Genomic DNA, 17,263 nt, shown 5'->3' on the forward strand with positions numbered 1-17,263 from the left:
AAAGTTTTTTTGAGGAACCTCCATACTATTTTCCACAGTGGCTATACCAATTTACATTCCCACCAACAGTGTAGGAGGGTTTCCTTTTCTCCACATCCTCACCAATATTTGTTATTTGTGCTTTTTGATGATAGCCATTCTGACATGTGTGAGGTGATATCTCATTGTGGTTTTGATTTATAATCAAGGTATTCTGAACAAAACATATTTTGGTAAGGAATTAAATATATAAGTACACAGCTCTTAATTTCTCAAGGTATAGATTAATAATTCAAAACAATTTTTATGGTATATATCTATTACTGTAAATATACTGGCAAATGTTAGTTTGAATCATAAAAATCTTCTGATTATTCTCAATGGCTTCAATGAAGTAATATTAGCATGTTTGATTTTATAACAGACTCTAGCCTGCTAGAAAAATATTAATGCATATATAATGGGAAAGAGAAATCAATTTTATGTTAGTATGTTTGAAAATACTTCATTACACTTTTGCCTACTTTCTTAGTTTTTCATTATAATTATTCACATTTATCAATTTGGAAAACAATACAAAGATAACAGAATTTAGGATATATAGATATAATATAGAAGTATATTATAAAATAGGATTTGAAAATATACTTTAGTACTAAATAATATGCTAACTTGTGCATTTAACTAAAATAACACTTATATTTACATACTATTGTTTTTAGAAATTCTGCATATTTTTAAAGGCTTTAAGAAAAATTCTGTGTATTTTAAAAGTACTTATTATTTTTTTTTTTACCATTCATGATTACAAAGGCAGGTAAGGAGGGAAGGGTAAAAATCATAAAAATTTCTGTTGAAAGCTGAGGACCATAATTTTTTTGGCCAAATTAGGCTTCTTTTAAGTGCCAGAATAATGGGATTTGGTTATTGCTAATTGCCAAAGAATGTTGCTGAAGGGGGAAAAAAGAGAGGTGAATGTGTGTAATTGCTAACTTTTCCAGCAAGAAGAAACAGTTCACTTTAAACAAATTTCAGCTCATATCCACAGGAATTCATATATAAATCATCACAATAAAAGTAGCTATAAGTATTTGTTTTATTTTTAACTACCAAAAAAAAAAAAAAACAAAACACTACCTCAGAGGAAAAATTGCCATATCTTAAGGAATAACTGGTACTTCTGGCAAAACTTTTGATTTTCCCCTGGAATGCAGATTATCTTTAGAAAAGATACTTTCCTTATATATCAAAATTATGTCTTATGTTTACATAGCATGGCAACAAAGACAGCAGTAAACAGCAGCAACATAAAGTGTGTCCTAGCATATTCAAAAGCAGAGACATTACTTTGCCAACAAAAGTCCATGTAGTCAAGGCTATGGTTTTTCCAGTGGTCATGTATGGATGTGAGAGTTGGACTGTGAAGAAGGCTGAGCGCCAAAGAATTGATGTTTTTGAACTGTGGTGTTGGAGAAGACTCTTGAGAGTCCCTTGGACTGCAAGGAGATCCAACCAGTCCATTCTGAAGGAGATCAGCCCTGGGATTTCTATGGAAGGAATGATGCTAAAGCTGAAACTCCAGTACTCTGGCCACCTCATGCGAAGAGTTGACTCATTGGAAAAGACTCTGATGCTGGGGGGCTTTGGGAGCAGGAGGAGAAAGGGACGACAGAGGATGAGATGGCTGGATGGCATCACCAACTCGATGGACGTGAGTCTGAGTGAACTCCGGCAGTTGGTGATAGACAGGGAGGCCTGGCGTGCTGCAATTCGTGGGGTCGCAGAGTCGGATACGACTTAGCAACTGAACTGAACTGAATACTTCAAAGTGTGAAAAAGTTAAAGTATTCTTAAAAACAATAGTTAATCTTATTACCTGGTCAGCATCAACAAAAATGATTTTGTCCACTGCAAGAGGAAAAAGGACATCAAGGAAAAGAATCTTATAACCCCAAATAATCCGCTGTTTTTCTGTCTGCTGATGAAGCCACCGGGGCCACCTATACTGGACTAGTTCATACTGGAAGCCATACTTCTCAGCCATGTGCGGGATCACTTCCTAAAACACACATACAAATCAAAGAATATGTTTAAGGAACAGAAAGTAGTTTTTGTTTCATAGAAAAATGTTAACATTTTAAAAGTTAGAGTTTACTACATATTGTTACAAATGAATTGGTAAAATGTCTTAAATGGTTGTCACCTACAACTTATACCTATTAATAAGAAATATGGTGATGCTGACAAATATAAAAATATAAGTATACATGAAAAATGAAAAAAAGTGTTAGTCACTCAGTTGTGTCTGACTCTTTGAAATCCCATGGATGTGTAGCCCGCCAGGCTTCTTTGTCCATGGGATTCTCCAGGCAAGAATACTGGAGTGGGTAGCCATTCCCTTCTCCAGGGGATCTTTCTGACCCAGAGATTGAACCCGGATCTCCTGAGTTCCAGGTAGATTTTTTCCTACCTGAGCCACCAGGGAAGCCCTTGAAAGACATTAAAAAAACAGGTACACTACATTAATTAGCAGAGTTATTAATTAAGATAACTGTTCCTCTAGTTTTACTACTAATGTCTGACCTGAAAACTTAATGACAGAAAAGAAAGCCTCTGGATCTTGGAACACCTATGAATCAAACACTTCATGCACATGTCCACATGCTGGTTGATCAGAGAGGCAGAAGATGTGAAAGGTGTTGAAAAAACACACACACACACAAAATGAGTTGTAAACTGATAAATTATATTCTTGATATAAGTATCTGAGATTTATGACTATTTGCTTCAAGGATTAAAAACGCAACCCCCAATAAAAACCCTGTACACGAGGTCTGAATGGGCTTCTTTATTTAGCAACACTCCATGTATGCTGCTGCAGTTCTACTAGGAGATGCAAGCTCTGTGCACACAACTCCACTGGGAGAGGAAAAGGAAAGCTTGGTCTGGTCTCCCCTGGATTCTGTCCTATGTGTCTCTTTGCTTTGCTGATTTTAATCTGCATCCTTTTGCTGTAAAGAACTATGTAACTCTGAGTGTAACTGCTTTTCTGAGTTCTGTGAGACCTACTGGATTCTTGAACTTAGGGGTGGTCCTGGATACCTCTCAATTGTGCAAGTCAGCTGTGTAACTTCTGAGTCTTGGTTTTTCTGGGAATAGCACTTTATGCAGAGCAACTGAATAATGGAGGTAAAGTACTCAGAAATGTACCTGGCAATACCAAGGAATAAAAGCATGGTTGACTGTTTTTATTTCTGCTTTCACCACTGGTTTGGGTCTAGAAAGAGAACTCCTTTAACTGCTGTCAAAACAGACCCTAACTTGCCAGGAATCTGATTAACAGGAAGAAAGAGGGCAAAACTGTGGGGCTAAGTAAAGGGGAACAGACGTGCTAAACATAAAATGCCACAGACACTAACTGTAGTGTCCGCAGGACCACAGCAACCACGCACTGCATGCGACACCAGAGCCTTCACTCTTCTCAGCTTTATCAAACTATTTCCTGTGGTACAATTTTCATATGTTCTGGATACTACTGTTCTTCCTTTCTTTGTAAAAATATAACAAAAATGTAAGTTTTAAAATTAACAATCTGCACATATTTTTCATTGCCAACTTTTATCATGAAAATCCACTAATCCTAATTCTGAGTTTACTTTAAACCATCTCCTGTTGTCTTTTTCATCACTGCTTTAAATAAAAGCTGTACAGAATTTTTAAGCCAGATAAAAATACTGAATACCAAGTTTTAATTGATTATATATAATAATTTGAGTAAATATACATTTCAAAAGACACATTCTAAAAAAAGAAATGTTATGTAAATGTTGCAATGATATAAATAACTTACTATTGAAATATTAACCACTCTATATAAAAAATTAATGTACTTACTTTAAATGTTGGTGAGAGATAATTTTTAAGAAACCAGAACTTCACTGGTGTTTTTGTGTTCCGTAAAACAGAAAGCATCATAATTCTGCATAAAACAATAAACTCACATTAATAGGGTTTCATCCTACTTCTCTTAAGGCATTTAAGTATTTAAAGATATTAACTAGTTTTTCACTATAGATTATGCAGAAATAGAGTGAAGTGTCTTCAAATACTATGGTTGCTCATCAGTATATAACGTATAAGAATATAAAATAGGTGTATATATATAGATACACATACGTGTGTGTGTGTGTGTGTGCGTGTGTATATATATATATACACACACACCTGATATAGACTAAACTGATTGATTGTTCCAGCTGACAAGAGAAAGAAGCAAGTTTGAAACAGTATTTAGTTTAACTAAAGTCTAATCTTTAGTTAAGAGATTTAGGAGAAAAGGAGAAAAGGAAAGATATAAGCATCTGACTGCAGAGTTCCAAAGAATAGCAAGAAGAGATAAGAAAGCCTTCCTCAGCAATCAATGCAAAAAATAGAGGAAAACAAGAGAATGGGAAAGACTAGAGATCTCTTCACGAAAATGAGAGATCCCAAGGGAACATTTCATGCAAAGATGGGCTCGATAGAGGACAGAAATGGTAGGGACCTAACAGAAGCAGAAGATATTAAGAAGAGGTGGCAAGAATACACAGAAGAACTGTACAAAAAAGAGCTTCACCACCCAGATAATCATGATGGTGTGATGACTCACCTAAAGCCAGACATCCTGGAATGTGAAGTCAAGTGGGCCTTAGAAAGCATCACTACAAACAAAGCTAGTGGAGGTGATGGCATTCCAGTTGAGATGTTTCAAATCCTGAAAGATGATGCTGTGAAAGTGCTGCACTCAATATGCCAGCAAATTTGGAAAACTCAGCAGTGGCCACAGGACTGGAAAAGGTCAGTTTTCATTCCAATCCCAAAGAAAGGCAATGCCAAAGAATGCTCAAACTATCGCACAATTGCACTCATCTCAAACGCTAGTAAAGTAATGCTCAAAATTCTCCAAGCCAGGCTTCAGCAATACGTGAACCGTGAACTTCCAGATGTTTAAGCTGGTTTTAGAAAAGGCAGAGGAAACAGATACCAAATTGCCAACATCTGCTGGATCATCAAAAAAGCAAGAGAGTTCCAGAAAAACATCTATTTCTGCTTTATTGACTATGCCAAAGCCTTTGACTGTGTGGATCACAATAAACTGTGGAAAATTCTGAAAGAGATGGGAATACCAGACCACCTGACCTGCCTCTTGAGAAATGTGTATGCAGGTCAGGAAGCAACAGTTAGAACTGGACATGGAACAACAGACTGGTTCCAAATAGGAAAAGGAGTACGTCAAGGCTGTGTATTGTTACCCTGCTTATTTAACTTCTATGCAGAGTACATCATGAGAAACGCTGGGCTGGAAGAAGCACAAGCTGGAATCAAGATTGCCAGGAGAAATATCAATAACCTCAGATATGCAGATGATACCACCCTTAAGGCAGAAAGTGAAGAGAAACTAAAAAGCCTCTCAATGAAAGTGAAAGTGGAGAGTGAAAAAGTTGGCTTAAAGCTCAACATTCAGAAAATGAAGATCATGGCATCTGGTCCCATCACTTCATGGGAAATAGATGGGGAAACAGTGGAAACAGTGTCATACTTTATGTTTTTGGGCTTGAAAATCACTGCAGATGGTTGACTGCAGCCATGAAATTAAAAGACGTTTACTCCTTGGAAGAAAAGTTCCGACCAATCTAGATAGCATATTCAAAAGCAGAGACATTACTTTGCCAACAAAGGGCCGTCTAGTCAAGGCTATGGTTTTTCCTGTGGTCATGTATGGATGTGAGATTTGGACTGTGAAGAAGGTGGAGCACCGATGAATTGATGCTTTTGAACTGTGGTGCTGGAGAAGACTCTTGAGAATCCCTTGGACTGCAAGGAGATCCAACCAGTCCATTCTGAAGGAGATCAGCCCTGGGATTTCTTTGGAAGGAATGATGCTGAAGCTGAAACTCCAGTACTTTGGCCATCTCATGTGAAGAGTTGACTCATTGGAAAAGACTCTGATGCTGGGGGGCTTTGGGGGCAGGAGGAGAAGGAGACGACAGAGGATGAGATGGCTGGATGGCATCACCAACTCGATGGACGTGAGTCTGAGTGAACTCCGGGAGTTGGTGATGGACAGGGAGGCCTGGTGTGCTGCGATTCATGGGGTCACAAAGAGTTGGACACAACTGACTGACTGAACTGAACTCAAAGTCTAATCTTGGCTCTATTATTGTGTCATTATCTCAGTTGTGTCGGACTCTTTTGCAACTCTACGGACTGTAGCCCACCAGGCTTCTCTGTCCATGGGATATCCTAGGCAAGAATACTGGAGTGGGCTGCCATGCCCTCCTCTAGGGGATCTTCCCCGACCAGGGATTGAACCCGTGCCTCCTGCTCTACCGGCAGATTCTTTACTGACAGCCACTGGGGAAGCCCTGTGTCATTAATAGAAGGTATGTAAACCTTGAAGGCCTGAACAGCCTGTCTGTCTTGATAAATTCACTGGATAGGCCATGTGTTTTGTTATTCTAGACCTCTGCTCGGAGAAGATACAGATGTATCTAAAGTACCATCTTAAAATGTCAACATCTTCAAATATTTTTGAGGCATTCTCTATGATCCTTCTATATATACAGTTAAAAAAATAGCCCTTTGTAGTTTATAAATATTTCTCCCTCTTCTCAGACTCCTCCTCCTTTTTATAAAACAAGGTATTTGTTTGCCAGAAAATTTACTATATATTCTTTTTTCTCTCACATCTTACTACAAAATATGTCCGTTTTCTAACCTTAAAGAATACTGACATTTCAAATCAAACTTAAAATTTCATTGTGTTTAGAAAATATACATCTCTCATAATTTTAGGTTAAAAAAAAAAGAGCAAGGTGCCAAGTAGTATGTACTGTGTTGTTATTTCGGTAAAAGAGTTAAAAAATATACATTTGAGCTTGTCTATACATATCTTTGGCAGGTATGAAAATAATAACATTGGTTTCCTGTGATAAAGTGAATGGGGAATCAAGGGAACAGAGGTGAGAGTTTTTTTTCACTGTAATTTCTTTCCTTCTTTTAAACTTAAAATTTTTTTTCAGACCATGTAAGTGTATTCCTTTCCAAAACATTAGATTAAAAAAATACCTACCTTAAAAAGCGTTCATATAAATGGCCAGAAGCAACTGAAAAAATGTTTAGAACATCTTTTTCCTTATTATCTTCTTGTTTATGCAGGCTCCTTGTGAAACTTGGAATAAAAAAAAAACTACTGATCATTAGTTTCTTAAACACATCTGCACACTTTACATACCTAAATAAAGTACTGAATTTGATAAGAGATAAAAAACAGGAATGCTTTTCAAAATGAATGGTTAGTACACTGAAATAAGTACTTACCCTAAAAATTATGGTTTATATTTAAACATGACAATATAACTTGAAATTTTATGATTTTTAAAAAATGGACAACATAGAATGCAATTATATTGTAGGTTAATGAGATAATACTTTTGAATCTTTGTGAGTTACAAAAGTTATCTTAAGAGCACAGAATGAGTTGCAGCATGCTATGGCCACATGCAATGTACTGAGGCTTTTGTTACGACAGAGGTATTTCTGAAATCTTTTCTCACTGTAAACCCCCAACTAAGTTGATTCAGGGAGGGGAAGAAAAAAATCACTTGAAGTTAGGATTAAAACTAAGATATAAAAGTGAAAGCACTCTAACATACACTTATGTATCTGGAGGAGTCACCATCCCCCAAGACTTATCTTCTCTCTTTCTAACAAAGCAGTGCTTTGTTTTGGTATCCCTTCTGCATAGTAAGTGGCTACGCCATAGTTTAACAATATCTTTATTCCTTTCTGTCTCTACCTTCTGGTTTCAATGGAAGCTAATGAACAGATACTCTTTAAAATGCCCAGATTCTAAACAAGTCTACACAGAACTCATCTCAAAAGGAGTGAGTTTGAGACTTTCTCAATCGGGAACCAGTTCAACAGCATACTGGGACAGTAACATCATACTCATCAAACAAAAAGTCAACTTACAGAAAAAGAGGCCTTAATTGGGCAAGCTCTTTCTTGTAAACATTTGTCTGAAAGTGAAGGCAGCACAGATAACAGAACTATATGTTGGAGAAAGAGTTTCTGGGCCACATCACCTGAATGCTCAAAGTCAGCTCTGCTCCTGAACTCTAGATGTGTGAGCCTATATATTCCTTTTCTGATTAATACAGGTCCCAACCTAACTTAAGTATTTCCCATAATATTTAACATCTCAGCTAACCTGGGCTACTTCCTGTTCTGTGAGAAACATACCCAATCTTTCTAGCTTCACGTAACCAGGTACCTTCTCTCTCTGTCCATCCTTTAGAATATATCTTAGTCATGCACTCCTCCACAGTCTTTTCTGAGGTTCCTTCTCTTTTCCTATCCTGTATCAGTAACATTTATGTATTTGTCTTATCCTTTCCAGAGAAGATCTGTGCATAACTTAAATGTTTACCATGTGGAGGGCTTCCACACACTAGACTCTTGATGGGTCTATAGTTATACGTTAAAACATCCATTAGTAACTACCTTTTAATGGAATCCCACATTCCTCTCTTCTTTTCACCTTTATCGGAAAGGATATCTTCCTTGATTTTATCTGGCTTTTTCCGTACCTAGATAGCATGGTAAAGAAAAACTTTAGAATTTTATAGATTTAAATATTATGCTGCATGGATAGAAATATCTTGGGCAGGTGACTCTTGTAAATCTAAGATGTGGTTTAGTCACTAAGTCATGTCTGACTCTTTGTGACTCCTTGGACAGTAGTCCACCAGGCTCTTCTGTCCATGGGATCTTCCCCACCAAGGGATCGAACCTGGGTTTCCTGCATTGCAGGTGGATTCTTTATCAACTGAGCCACCAGGGAAGCCCTAAATAGTTATAGTAAATGAAGCCAAAAAAGATCTTAGTACTTTATAGACACAATCTGGTTTCAACCATCAGTTCAGTCTCATTTTCAGTTCTTTTGTAATAACCTCCACACTGCTAAATAATGTGCTTACACTTGTACTTACTGATTTATCAACTATAGATGTCATCTACTATATATCTGATTCGCAGAGTTTAGACATTATTTGTTCTTTGTAACAAAAAGACGAGTAGCTTACTTGTATCACTCTTCCCTTCCCCTCTTTGTCTAGAGGTTCTAGTAATATTATCTTTATCATTAGTTTTTCTACTGAGTATTTTTGTAACTTTAAGTAATCCTTAAATCTATATTTTTTATTCCAACAAATTCAACAGTTTCTCTTGCACACATCCTATGATACAGATACTAGCATCTCTACCTTTTCCCTTTGTCTCAACTTACATTAGCTAAACCTTTACTTTAGCATTGTAAATATGGATAAAATTTACATTTACCTTGGTCAATATAACTATCTTTTGCATTGTTTATTCTACAACTTGAAAAATCAATAAAAAGTACATATTGTGACACTGTAAATACTGCTCAATTAAGTCTCAAAGGTTACTACATTTCACCCCCAGTTACAAAGGTATGACCACCATACTCTTCTTGGTTCACATGGATTCTGCTTTCTCACATCAATAGATAAGTATTTTTTTCTTGGAATTTTATTGTATTTTCCTTGTGGAAAGATATTTCTTATCATATACCTAATATTTTCCAGTTTATTATTCATCATCTGGAATTCCTATCTTCTTGAAGACATTTTTCTTTGGGCTTAACAATGAACTGCCTCTTTCAAGCATTCTTTGCATTGGTTTTCACATTAATTTCATCATTTCTTGAAATACCCATTTTCCTCTTTCTTGTTCTTTATTCTCTTTGTGATGGCAAACATGTTCAAGAACAGGTGTGAAAGGTAATTTTTCTAAATCTTCACCCTTTAGAGAATATTTGACTAAAGAATCCCAGGTTCAAAATAATTCTCAAAACACTGAAGTCTTTGTTTTGTTGTCTTGAAAAATAAAACATCGGATGCTACTGTTAAGAGTCATTCTAAGGTCACTGAAGTGACTCGTCTTTTCTCTTTGGTAGTTTCTAGGCTCTGGTGTGGGCCATTTCTCATGCATTCTGATTTGTGGAGCCCTTGATGCGAATATGTTTGCCTCTCTTTACCTGTGGAATACTTTGCCGCCTCCACTTTCTGTTCTCCCTTCCTGGAATTCCTAACTGGTGAGCTACTGGAATTCATGCGCTGACATGTTGCTTATCTTTTCTCTTCCCCTTTTCCCATCCTTTTGTGTAATTTGGAAACACGGAAGGTGAACAGATAGAACTGTTATTAAAAAACAAGTAAAGGACCTAGATATGGTTAGGCTGTAGAAGGTATGCTTCAGGCATGGCATGACTATCACCCTCAACAAAGATTTGATGACTTTGGTGAAAGAGTCAGACCTGCTCTATACCAGGCAAGAATAGGTAAAATTAGAGCCAATATGGAGAGTGAAAAAATTCAGCTCATCAAAAAGAAAATTTAATAATTTTTCAATGGTCAAAATTCCTCAAATTTAAAACACCTCAAGTCTCCCAGCAGAAATACTATTTTCCTTTCCTGTTTGTAGGGCTAGGATAATACTAGCTGGAATGCTGGTCCTAAAGGGCTTGGGTTGACTTGGTAACTTAAGGAGCTGCTCTGAGTTTATGGGGTTTTCATTTGAAATGATTAGAAGGAAATGTATCAAGGCCAGAATGTAAGTTTCCATTTCTGAGAAAAGAAGCCAAGGTCAATATAGGAAAAACAGTATCAAGGGTGAGTGTAATATGCCAGCAAATTTGGAAAACTCAGCAGTGGCCACAGGACTGGAAAAGGTCAGTTTTCATTCCAATCCCAAAGAAAGGCAATGCCAAAGAATGCTCAAACTACTGCACAATTGCACTCATCTCACATGCTAGTAAATGCTCAAAATTCTCCAAGCCAGGCTTCAGCAATATGTGAACTGTGAACTTCCAGATGTTTAAGCTGGTTTTAGAAAAGGCAGAGGAAACAGATACCAAATTGCCAACATCTCCTGGATCATCAAAAAAGCAAGAGAGTTCCAGAAAAACATCTATTTCTGCTTTATTGACTATGCCAAAGCCTTTGACTGTGTGGATCACAATAAACTGTGGAAAATTCTGAAAGAGATGGGAATACCAGACCACCTGACCTGCCTCTTGAGAAATGTGTATGCAGGTCAGGAAGCACCAGTTAGAACTGGACATGGAACAACAGACTGGTTCCAAATAGGAAAAGGAGTACGTCAAGGCTGTGTATTGTTACCCTGCTTATTTAACTTCTATGCAGAGTACATCATGAGAAACGCTGGGCTGGAAGAAGCACAAGCTGGAATCAAGATTGCCAGGAGAAATATCAATAACCTCAGATATGCAGATGATACCACCCTTAAGGCAGAAAGTGAAGAGGAACTAAAAAGCCTCTTGATGAAGGTCAAAGTGGAGAGTGAAAAAGTTGGCTTAAAACTCAACATTCAGAAAACGAAGATCATGGCATCCGGTCCCATCACTTCATGGGAAATAGATGGGGAAACAGTGGAAACAGTGTCAGACTTTATGTTTTTGGGCTCGAAAATCACTGCAGATGGTGACTGCAGCCATGACATTAAAAGACGTTTACTCCTTGGAAGAAAAGTTCTGACCAACCTAGATAGCATATTCAAAAGCAGAGACATTACTTTGCCAACAAAGGGCCGTTAGTCAAGGCTATGGTTTTTCCTGTGGTCATGTATGGATGTGAGAGTTGGACTGTGAAGAAGGCTGAGCACTGATGAATTGATGCTTTTGAACTGTGGTGTTGGAGAAGACTCTTGAGAGTCCCTTGGACTGCAAGGAGATCCAACCAGTCCATTCTAAAGGAGATCAGCCCTGGGATTTCTTTGGAAGGATTGATGCTAAAGCTGAAACTCCAGTACTTTGGCCACCTCATGCGAAGAGTTGACTCATTGGAAAAGACTCTGATGCTGGGAGGAGAAGGGGACGACAGAGGATGAGATGGCTGGATGGCATCACTGACTCAATGGATGTGAGTCTGAGTGAACTCTGGGAGTTGGTGATGGACAGGGAGGCCTGGCTCCCTGCAGCAGGTGATGCTGCAATTCATGGGGTCGCAAAGAGTCGGACACAACTGAGCGACTGAACTGAAACAACGTGAATACACTGATCAAGGATAAAGAGCAGAGGTGATAAGAAATAGGTTATAATGTGGGATTCAAGGCAAATTCTGATTAATTTGGTAGTTTAAGATCTATGCAGTATATAAGTTAAGGGCTCTGGTTGCCTACTATTATGCTTCAAATAATACTTGTACCTCATTCTGTCTTTCATCACCTTCTTGAATGCCACTTAAATGGATTTTATTAAACACTCAAAAGTATTTTATAAAGCTTAATTACCTTACCCTTATAGTAGACATATAAGGAGGATTCCATTATTAACTCTGTATTATAGATAAGAAAAATGACATAGAAAGAGTTTAAGCAATCTGTCCAAGGTCACACAGTGAGCGAATAGCAGAGCCAGGTTTAAATGTAACCCTGGTGTCTTAGATTTCACACTCTGTTCTCTATGCCTTTTATATAGTCTCTGTTGTATATTCCTCTTTTTCCATGTCTCTGTTGCATATGGGATACTTCTTTTGGTCTATCTTCCAACTCACTATCTCCTGAGGCCTGTTAAAGCCAAAAACTGAATTTTCTTGTCATTGTATTGCTCAGTTTTAGAAGTTCTACTTTAAAAGTCAGATACGCACTTTTTATAGTTTTTTATTCCCTGCAATTGTTTTCAAGTTTGTCTTTTATTTCTTAAACACTGTAGGCATAGTTGTTTCAGAGTCTCTGTCAATAATGCTGACATACGGAGCGTTCGTGTATCTGCTTTCTGTTACTCACTGTTTCTGCTGGTTTTGTGTATTTGGATATAGTCTTATTCCAGAGATATATGAATATTTCTGTCAGATGCCTGTAAAACCTTATCTATCTGGAACCATTTTAATACAAATTCAAGGTTCAGGGTTCCCTCGATTGCTTTGTTGTTGTTATTCAAACAATAACATGTTGTTGTTGCTCAGTCATCCCTGCCTTTGTAACCCCATGGGCTGCAGTGTGCCAGGCTTCCCTGTCCTTCGCCATTATTTAGATGCTATTAATTTTGCCTAAAAGACTGTGTGGTATGCTTTACTATGGTTCATCCTTCCCCTGAGCTATAGCCAGCTTATAGCAGAGAGGGTCTTCTAATAGATTACCCACTTTGTAAGGGTCAAGGGTTTTAATTTCTATCCCCATCACCTTGCAAATTAAATCACAGTGATAGTTCAAGTGAACCAAAATGGACAAATGTTCGAGGGCAACAGCAGCTTTCTTGGGTTATAAGAATCTTCTGTGCTTGCTCATTTCACTAGGCTCTCATTTTCTGTTTAATTTTGGTTTTGTATTTTCTTGTTATCATTACTGTCAGCTCCTCATTACTTTTAAAATGTTAATAAACATTTCACCCAACAAGTTTTTGTTTTTTACTGATTTCAAGTATTAAGTAGGTGGGTTCATCCAAAAGAATTAATGCTGCCGTCATTAAAAATTTTGCTGGTTTTTGTTTCTGTCAAGGAAAGAAAAATCACTGTTTTTCCTGTTGAAAGGGATAGGTTTTCAACATGCATTCCTAATCTCATCTCCAAAGCCTAATTTATAATATTGTGCTCACTCGCTTCAGTCATGTATGACTCTTTGTGACCCCATGGACTGTAGCCCGCCAGGCTCCTCTGTCCATGGGATACAACAGCAAAGAATACTGGAGTGGGTTGCCGTGCCCTCCTCCAGGGAATCTTCCTGACACAAGGACTGAACCCACGTCTCCTGCATCTCAGGCGGATTCTTTACTGCTAAGCCACCAGTGAAGCACAGTTTATAACATTATTTGGCTGCAAATATAGTAGATACATCATAACTTAAAAAAATTCTTTTCTTCTATGTTTAAGTGTGCTGCTTTCCCTTCATGATTTAATTCTCTTCCTCCTTCCATTGCCAGAGTTTCAATATGACATTTTAGGTAGTAACACTGTGAAATTATTTGTAAAATAAATTAAGAACAAAAAAGATAATTCTTAATATTAAGAACAAAGTCTATGAAGTGTTTTGGCCTCACACACTTGTATTTCCAGTATTTTGCTTTTGAAGCTATTTAAAACAGCGATGACATCTTCTAGGTCTGGTGGAGAGTCAGTTCCTTCATGCCTAGAAGCATAAAAACATGTAAATGTTTATGCCCAATTTAAGAAAAGACATACAATTATAATCATATAAATCACAGAATAAATCCATTCTGAAATAATCATAAGTATAATCTTATTGGTACATATGTAATATTTACTGTTTGTATAGTCAATTAAGGTATGCTGCAATATACTATAATTTTCAAAATTACCCAATTTTAACTTAATATAAATAAGATTATACACAAATAACTCACTAAATTTGATATCGCCTAACTCAGAAAAGTAGATTATAGCTTATCTTTAATATTGTATATTAAGATTATCACAAAAGTAATATTTCATATATTACAATGATAATTAAAATATGAAATATTTTCTAGACTGTCAGTTGTTTATAAAGCATAACAAAAGGAACTGCATACCATACAACTATTTTTCAGTATCTATTAGCCATTTTCAAATACCAAAATTTGAAGCACATTGTTAAACTTATAATACTGAAAATATGTCTCTCATGTCCATCTGCATCACTTGAAGTTATTTTATATTACACATTATGCATTTCCCTGTCAGTTTTCAACACTGCATAAGTCAATCAAATATGACAACTTTGCTCAAAAAATTTTTATAGTATTTTCACTATGAACTGAAAAATGCTACTGTAAAAAACATTTACAATAAAACTGAATTTTTTCAAAGAGGGAAAACAGCAGATGTCAAATTACTACATACTTTGCATTCAGTCAGAGTTATAACACACGCTTGAAAATTTTTCTAAAATGAAAACCTGGGGATTCTAGGGCTACGCTGACTATCATACGCCTTGACTCTCACTCCCAGTTCCTCTGATGAGGTGCCTAAACCACAGTACGAGGCACAGGCCTGCCCAGGAATATAACCACTAGGAAAAAAAAAAGTATTCCAACTTATGAAGTAGAAATAGCCAAAGTCACAGTGAGTGAGCTATCACCTCACTCCTGTCAGAATGGCTATCACAAAAAAAAAAAAAGAACACAAATAACAAATGTTGGCAAGGATATGGAGAAAAGGGAACCTTCTTACACTGTTGGTGGGATTGTAAACTGGTACAGTCACTATGGACAACAGTATGGAGATTTCTCAAAAAACTAAAAATAGAACTACCATATGACTCAGCAATTTCAGTCCTGGGTATATACCTGAAAGAAACAAAAACACTAACTTGAAAAGACAGATGTTGACCCTATTGTTCATAGCAATATTACTTATAATTGCCAAGATATGGAAACAACCTAAATATCCCTCAACAGATGAACGGATAAAGAAGCCATGGGGGTGGGGGTGGGCTGTCTGTGTGTGCAGCCATTTAATCATTAAAAAAGAATGAAAATTTGCATTTGCAGCAACACAAATGGACTTGGAGGGCATTATGTTAAGTGAGATAAGTCAGACAGAAAAAGACAAATACTGAACGATCTCTTATTTGTGACATCTAAAAAATACAACGAACTAGGGAATAAAACAAAAAAGCAGCAGACTGACTGATATAGAGAACAAGCAGTGGAGTGCAGAGAGGGAAGGAGGGCAGAGCACTAGAGGAATAGGGAAAAGAGTTATTATAGAATTATATGAAATTATGTGTGTGAAACTTCTGAAAATTGTAAAGCACTTGAGAATTTAAAGACTCTTTTCATTCAGTAAAAAAGAAAAGCACTAAAAAAGAATTGAGCATTCTCAACTTTGTGTACTTAAATTATTAAGCATGTCTGCTGAATGACACCATGTTCTAGGCACTATAAGGAAAAGGGGAAAAACAATGGACAAAAGGCACAATAACCCCTACCCCTATATTATCCTTGTTAAGCATACTGCATAATAATAGATGCTCAATGAATACTTGCTGAAATAAATGAAAAATTAAAGATACTAAGCCTGGAGAAGGAAATGGCAACCCACTCCAGTATTCTTGCCTGGAGAATCCCATGGACAGAGGAGCCTGGCGAACTACAGTCCATGGGGTCGCACGAGTTGGACACGACTTAGTGACTAAACCTCCTCCTACAGATATTAAGAGGTATAAAAAAGTTTACTAGGTGTTGGCAACCCTTTCATGGATTAGAACCTTGTTGTGGAGAAGGGGTTTGCATAACTCAATGAAGCTATGAGCCATGCCCAGGAGGGTCACCCGAGACAGTCCCATCTTTTCATGGCAAACAAAAGGAGAAAAAGTGGAAACAATGGCAGGTTTTGTTTTCCTGGGCTTCAAAATTACTGCAGATGGTGACTGCAGCCATGAAATTAAAAGACGCTTGCTCCTTGGAAGGAAAGCTATGACAAACCTAGACAGTGAATTAAAAAGCAGAGACACCTCTTTGCCAACAAAGATCTGTATAGTCAAAGCTACAGTTTTTCCAGCAGTCATGTACAGATGTGAGAGTTGGACCACAAAGAAAGCTGAGCGCTAAAGAACTGATGCTTCTGAACTGTGGTGTTGGAGAAGACTCTTGAGAGTCCCTTGAAGAGCAAGGAGATCAAACCAGTCAATCCTAAAGAAAATCAACCCTGAATATCCAGTGTAAGGACTGACACTGGAGCTGGAACTCCAATACTTTGACCACCTGATGCAAAGAGCCGACTCATTAGAAAAAACCCTAATGTTGGGAAACAGTAAAGGCAAAAGGAGAAGGGGACAGCAGAGGGTGAGATAGTAAGCCAGCATCACTAACTCAAGGACATGAATTTGAGCAAATTCCAGGATATACTGGAGGACAGAGGAGCCTGGCATGCTGCAGTCCATGAGGCTGCAAAGAGCTGGACAAGACTTAGCGATTGAACAACAACAGGTGTTGGCAAACTATGGCTGGTGAGCAAAATCAAGTTGGTGGGTGAGTTTTGTATGGCCCCTGCACTAAAAATGGTTTTTACATTTTAAAATGGTTGTTGAAAAAAACAATATTGGCAAAAATCATATGTGCCCTCAAACAGTAAATATTTACTATTGGTTCCTTATAAAAAAAAATATGATGATATCTGCTTTGTACTAGGCTCATTGATGAGTAGGAAATTTACTGAGACACCAATTCTTATCTATAAAAATGAAAAACTGAACATAATGA

General features: G+C 37.2%; 1 protein-coding gene across 2 annotated transcripts in view; it reads right to left on the reverse strand.

The window, feature by feature from the left end:
* UGGT2 (UDP-glucose glycoprotein glucosyltransferase 2) overlaps nt 1–17,263 on the reverse strand; it is a 144,866-nt gene that overhangs the window by 16,542 nt on the left and 111,061 nt on the right. The window contains exons 30-34 of one of the 2 annotated variants that reach the window (XM_010810955.4): nt 14,103–14,187; nt 8,524–8,609; nt 7,091–7,207; nt 3,874–3,958; nt 1,856–2,038 (exon numbers count right to left, since the gene is read on the reverse strand). In XM_010810955.4, coding sequence (XP_010809257.1) covers nt 1,856–2,038; nt 3,874–3,958; nt 7,091–7,207; nt 8,524–8,609; nt 14,103–14,187 — 556 coding nt within the window. The remainder of the gene's footprint in view (nt 1–1,855; nt 2,039–3,873; nt 3,959–7,090; nt 7,208–8,523; nt 8,610–14,102; nt 14,188–17,263) is intronic. The other variant, XM_002691971.6, reaches the window with a different exon arrangement.

The sequence above is a fragment of the Bos taurus genome, chromosome 12 (assembly GCF_002263795.3).
Source record: "Bos taurus isolate L1 Dominette 01449 registration number 42190680 breed Hereford chromosome 12, ARS-UCD2.0, whole genome shotgun sequence".
In the NCBI taxonomy this organism is placed as follows: Eukaryota; Metazoa; Chordata; class Mammalia; order Artiodactyla; family Bovidae; genus Bos; species Bos taurus.